Below are 6,025 nucleotides of genomic sequence, written 5' to 3'. Positions count from 1 at the left end.
TTTATGTTAATGGGCATTTCTTTCCTCAGGTTGGGGAGGTTTTCCTGTATGATTTTGTTGAAAACATTTTCTGGTCTTTGAATTTGGGACTCTTCACTTTCTTTAATTCCTATTATTCTTAAGTTAGGTCTTTTAATAGTCCAGATTTCCTGGATGTTTTGTGTCAGGAATTTTTACATTTACTGTTTTTATTTACTGATTTATCAATTTCTTCTAGAGTGTTTTCTATGCCTGAGATTCTCTTTTCCATCTCTTGTAATATGTTGGTGAAGCTTATATCTCTTCTGCTCTCATCCCTAGGTTTCTCCTTCTCTCAGATTCCCTCAGTTCGTGTTTTTTAAGTTGATTTTACTTCCATGTTTGAGGGCTTGATCAGTTTTAGTCATCTCCTTTACCTGTTTGATTGTATTTTCCTGTATTTCTTTAATGGATTCATTCATTTTTCTCTTTAAAAGTCTCTGTCATCTTTATAAGATTGGATTTGAGATCATCCTCTTGTGCTTCTGTTATGTTAGGGTATCCAGGGCTTGCTGTGGCAGGTTCCTTGTGTTCTGCAGGTGCTATACTTCCTTGGCTCTTGTTTGTGTTCTTACACTGTTCTCTAGCCATCTGGTTGTCCCTGGATGTTCTTGTTTGATGCTAGAGTGCCTAGCAGAAAATTTGCCTAGTACTCATGAGACCCTGAGTTTAATCCTGAGCATGGCCCAAAGATATATAGTGTATGATGTAATGTTTTGATAGCTATGCCCAGTAAATTGAGTACTAACTTTTAGATAATTCATATACCCATAATTTCATATACTTTTCAGTGTGTGTGTGTGTGTGTGTGTGTGATGAGTGTGTGTGTGTGATGAGAACATGTAGCTGCTGGGGGCAACTTCAGGAGACTGAGGCAAGAGTATGACTGTGGTATAAAGTATAAAGTACTATCTCAAAAACAAAAGAAAGAAAGAAAGAAAAAGGTAGGTAGGTAGGTAGGTAGATAGAGCATTGCCATAGACAATGTGACAAATTCTTGTTCTATGTACTGCACATTGTAGTCTGGGTTTTCTCATTCTTCCTTACTGAGTCTTTGGACCCTTCAACCCCCTTAATTATCTCACTCTCTGCCCCTTAGTAGCTACTACTTTATTGTCTATTTTCATGAATTCAATGTGTTTAGAGTCTACACACAAAGTAGGTATGGACAATAGATTTATCTCTGTTTCTGGCACATCCAACTTGTTTAACATCTCTTTCTTTATTGGTTCTCCAGGGCTTTGTACCTTTTGTAATACTTGCAATGTATTTTGTCATTTTTTTCTCCTGGGAAATGGACCACAGGGCCACTTTATGTTACCTAATAAGAGCATTAACTCCATGGCCAACAGGGGAGAAGAGATACACAGAGGAACATCTAACACTATGTTACAGCCAACAGACAGGAGCAGTGGCAGTTTTTCTGAGGCTGGTGAGTCTTAGGCATGGCAGGAATCTACATGAAGGAAACACCAAAGAGAGAGTAAAAGTCTAGGGGGTTGGTATGGAAAAGAAGTAGAATTCAGAATATTCTCCACAGTTGAGTGGAAGGTGTGATACGACTTTCTCACGTACTCTGGTGCCTCACATTTGACCATGTCCCCTGGAGGGGGAGACCTGGTGGCACTCAGAGGAAGGACAGCAAGTAGCCAAGAAGAGACTTGATACTATGAGAATATATAGGGGGACGTAATCCCCTCAGGAACAGTCATAGGGGAGGGGAATGGGAAAATGGGGGGGGGGGGAGGAATGGGAGGATACAAGGGATGGGATAAACATTGAGATGTAACAAGAATAAATTAAAAAAAAAAAAAGAAGTAGAATTCTTTCACTAGGCTTTAGAGTATAGGTGCCAACCCTGTCAAGGCGCTTAGATCTTGGTGTAAGGCCCCTTGACCGAACAGTAATTTCTTTAAGAATTAAAGCTGAATCATCTGTGGCTGGTGGACCCTATGCTGATGTAAGCTCAGCCCTACCATGAGAGGACACAATGAGAGGTATCATCTGTGCTCCATGGAATGAGACCGCATCCAATTCAGGTGCTGAACTTCATGGCTCCTTAATCTTACACTTATTCACTTCTAGACAGTTAGTCATTACTGTTTGTGGTTTATACACCATCCAGTGTATGGAATTCTGAATGGGCTAAAGTCACACCTTTAGCTCATCTATTCGCTTTTTAACTATCTGATGATTTTCTATAGTGTTTATGTGCACCTGCAGAGTGACCTCTAGGGAAACAAAAACAGTGGCCCACAAAATAAAAAAATAACCATGAAAGCCCAACATTTTCAATGACAGTGAATTGCAGAATCATGTTTATAATAAGAGAATAAGTAAATTGAATTTGTGTTCTAACTACATTGCAATAACTACCAGAAATAGCTGTGGTGGGAAACAAAGATCTTTGCTTCATAATAAGATCACTGGAGACTAACAGCAGTAAAATGGAAGCAGGTTTTTTTTTTTTTTTTTTTTTTTTTTTTTTTTTTGTTTTTTGGTAAGTTTAACAAGTTGTACATTAGCCTTGAAGGGCAGGATTGTGAGGAACATAAAACCATGGGCACATCACTCGGCTTCCCTTTCCTCATTAATGAACAATCAGGAGGAAAAAAATACACTCAAAATAGGTCAGATACTTTTCTTTAGCATAACAAAAGACGCAAGTGGTTTCAGTTCTTTATTTCACTCCTATTTGTTTTAAAGTCTACCAGACACATGTACTCACCATGACTGCAGGTCATGGGCAAAGTTGGCTAGAGATAATTTTCTACTCTAAAGTTTTTGGTGGTCTCTCTCTCTCTGTATCTGTATGTGTTTCTTGTGCTTTTTAATTGGCATTTTTTCTTGTCTGTTAGTTTTGTTCTATTTGTTTGCTTATTTCTTTTTTAGTCGCTTGTTTGTTTTCTAATGAGAGTGAGAGACAGACAGAGAGAGAGAGAGAGAGAGAGAGAGAGAGAGAGAAGAGAGAGAGAGGAAGAGAGAATTTCAATTTGAGTAGGCAGGAATGTGGGAAGGACCTGGAAGGACTACCTTGGGGATGAAAAACCATAATCAAAATATATTTTATGAAAAAATCTACTTTCAATAAAAAGATAAAAAATTATCTTCCAAAACCAACTTAATTTTTTTTGTCATTAAATCTCAGTATTTTCATTATCCCCCATTTCTCAGAAAAATGTGATTCTTTATTCCATAAAAACTAAAACATAAAGCCATCTTGAGCATTGTGATGTCTTTTTTTTAAATTTCTTTTTATTAATTTATTCTTGTTACATCTCAATGTTATCCCATCCCTTGTATCCTCCCATTCCTCCCCCCCCCATTTTCCCATTATTCCCTCCCCTATGACTGTTTCTGAGGGGGATTACCTCCCCCTGTATATTCTCATAGGGTATCAAGTCTCTTCTTGGCTACCAGCTGTCCTTCCTCTGAGTGCCACCAGGTCTCCCCCTCCAGGGGACATGGTCAAATGTGAAGCACCAGAGTACGTGAGAAAGTCATATCACACTCTCCACTCAACTGTGGAGAATATTCTGACCATTGGCTAGATCTGGGAAGGGGTTTAAAGTTTACCTCCTGTATTGTGATGTCTTGAAAGACTTATTTATTATTTCTTCTGTTTGCTCCCACTGATCAAAAGAAATGGCCAAAATAAAAAACGCTTAATCCTTCTCTTCTCTCTCTGTCTCTCTCCCCCTCCCTCCCTCCTCACTCTCCTTGCTATGCACACAGTGTTCTGACTACTTGTATGCCTGCATTCCAGAAGAAGGCACCAGATCTCATTATAGATGGTTATGAACCACCATGTGGTTGCTGGGAATTGAACTCCAGACTTCTGGAAAGAGCAGCAAGTGCTCCTAACCTCTGACCCATCACTCCAGCCTATAATGATTTCTTTTAAAAAATGTTTTAAGAAAGAATGCATGTGTGTGTGTGTGTGTGTGTGTGTGTGTGTGTGTGTGTGTGGTGTCTGTGTGTGTGCACTGATATGCTTGTCCATGTGTGTGCTTGTGGAAGCGAAGGTTGATTTTGGATGCCTTTCACTGACAACCAATGCCTTCAGTATTTTTCAAAGATGGAAATGAATTAGTGGGTATAAATTATTCAGCACAGTGCCTTTTGGTAAGTAATGATGATAATGATGGTGATTTTAAAACTTCATTGGGACAGGTTCAAGCATGATGGAAACTTGAGCTCTCCTCTATATGGAACATATATTTTCTATGATCATATATATGAGTCTCTGAATTTCTAGCTTGATTGGCATTTCTTCTATGGCATTATCTGGCAACAACTCTGAAGCTCCTGTCTCTGACTTCCTCCTCATCTGCTTCCCTAACTTCCAGACCTGGCAGCATTGGCTGTCCCTGCCCCTCAGCCTCCTCTTCCTCCTGGCCATGGGGGCCAATGCCACCCTTCTCATCACCATCAGAATGGAGGCCACTCTGCATGAGCCCATGTACTACCTGCTCAGCCTGCTGTCCCTGCTGGACATCGTGCTCTGCCTCACTGTCATACCGAAGGTTCTGGCCATCTTCTGGTTTGACAGCAAATCCATCAGCTTCTCTGCCTGCTTCCTCCAGATGTTCGTCATGAACAGTTTCCTGACCATGGAGTCCTGCACCTTCATGGTCATGGCCTATGATCGCTATGTGGCCATCTGCAAGCCTCTGCAGTACCCATCCATCATCACTGACCAGTTTGTGGCTAGAGCTGCCATCTTCATTATAAGCAGAAGTGCCCTTTTTTCTCTCCCTGTCCCCATCTTTTCTGCCAGACTGAAGTACTGTGCTCAGAACATCATCAAGAACTGCATCTGTACCAACATGTCTGTGTCAAAACTCTCTTGTGATAACATCACCCTCAATAAGCTCTACCAGCTTGTAGCAGGTTGGGCCCTGCTTGGCTCTGACCTCATCCTCATTGTTATCTCCTACTCTTTTATCTTCAATGTTGTGCTCAGGATCAAAGCCGAGGGAGCCGTGGCCAAGGCCCTGAGCACATGTGGCTCCCACTTCATCCTCATCCTCTTCTTCAGCACAGTCCTGCTGGTGCTGGTCATCACTAACCTGGCCAGGGAGAGGATACCCCCAGATGTTCCCATCCTGCTCAACATCCTGCATCACCTCATCCCCCCAGCTCTGAATCCCATTGTTATGGGGTAAGAACCAGGGAGATCAAGCAGGGAATCCAAAAACTTGCTGAGGCGGGTGTACGAGGTTCCCAGCCACCTTTAGAACTCTTAATAAGTAATGGGAAAAATAGAAAATCATTTTTATATTTGAAAGAAATTTAAAAAATTTAAATCCTAAATGACTTTGATTCTGATTTTTATGGACATCTTAGGCAGCATGAAAACCATTCACTTACAATTCCTTTTCTTTACTGCTGCATTAAAGGAATAATTGCTATGAACAAGATGGACACATATTTTCATGACATTCAGGAAAAATACCCACAGCACTTGTAAAGGACACAGTATCCTTTACTTTTCCACTCAGTGTGGAAGAATCCTGTCTGGGTTTTGTGCCATGAAGGGATATTTTGGGCAACCCAAACAGTGGTCTGGCACGTGTGGATCCTGTAGTGGGGTTCTTTATCCTGAGCACCTCTACTCATTTATTTTTGTCAAATGTTCCTTTCAGTGTCTCCCTAGATACTCCTCCCCTCTCTCTTTATCGGTTCTACTCCAGCTCCCCATAGCCCAGCTAGTCTCAATTATACCATATCTGACAGAAAGTGACTTCAAAATTTTAAGTTAAAAATATTTGTTTATTTTATGTGTAAAAATGTTTTGCCTGTTAGGCTGCCTGGTCTCTGTGGAGGCCTGAAGTGGGCTTGGATCTTGAAAGTAGAATTAGAGATAGTTGTTAGGTACCGCGTGGGTGTTGGGAGCTAAACATGGGTCCTGTGCAAGAGCAGAAAGCCCCACTAAGCTATCACTCCAGTCCCAGATTTAGAACTTTCATCCCGTTTCTGACATCAGCTGTGTCCATTCATGACC

General features: G+C 41.0%; 1 protein-coding gene across 1 annotated transcript; it reads left to right on the top strand.

Annotated features, from left to right (window-relative positions):
• The first annotated feature begins 4,295 nt into the window (after positions 1-4,295).
• Positions 4,296-5,186, top strand: LOC127192270 (olfactory receptor 56A4-like). The gene has a single exon (XM_051149596.1). It carries the CDS (start codon positions 4,296-4,298, stop codon positions 5,184-5,186), a length of 891 nt encoding a protein of 296 aa, XP_051005553.1.
• The last annotated feature ends 839 nt before the right edge of the window (positions 5,187-6,025 follow it).

The sequence above is a fragment of the Acomys russatus genome, chromosome 7 (assembly GCF_903995435.1).
Source record: "Acomys russatus chromosome 7, mAcoRus1.1, whole genome shotgun sequence".
In the NCBI taxonomy this organism is placed as follows: domain Eukaryota; kingdom Metazoa; phylum Chordata; class Mammalia; order Rodentia; family Muridae; genus Acomys; species Acomys russatus.
Note: the sequence above shows the minus strand (reverse complement) of the source record. Positions and strands in the feature narration are given on the sequence as shown.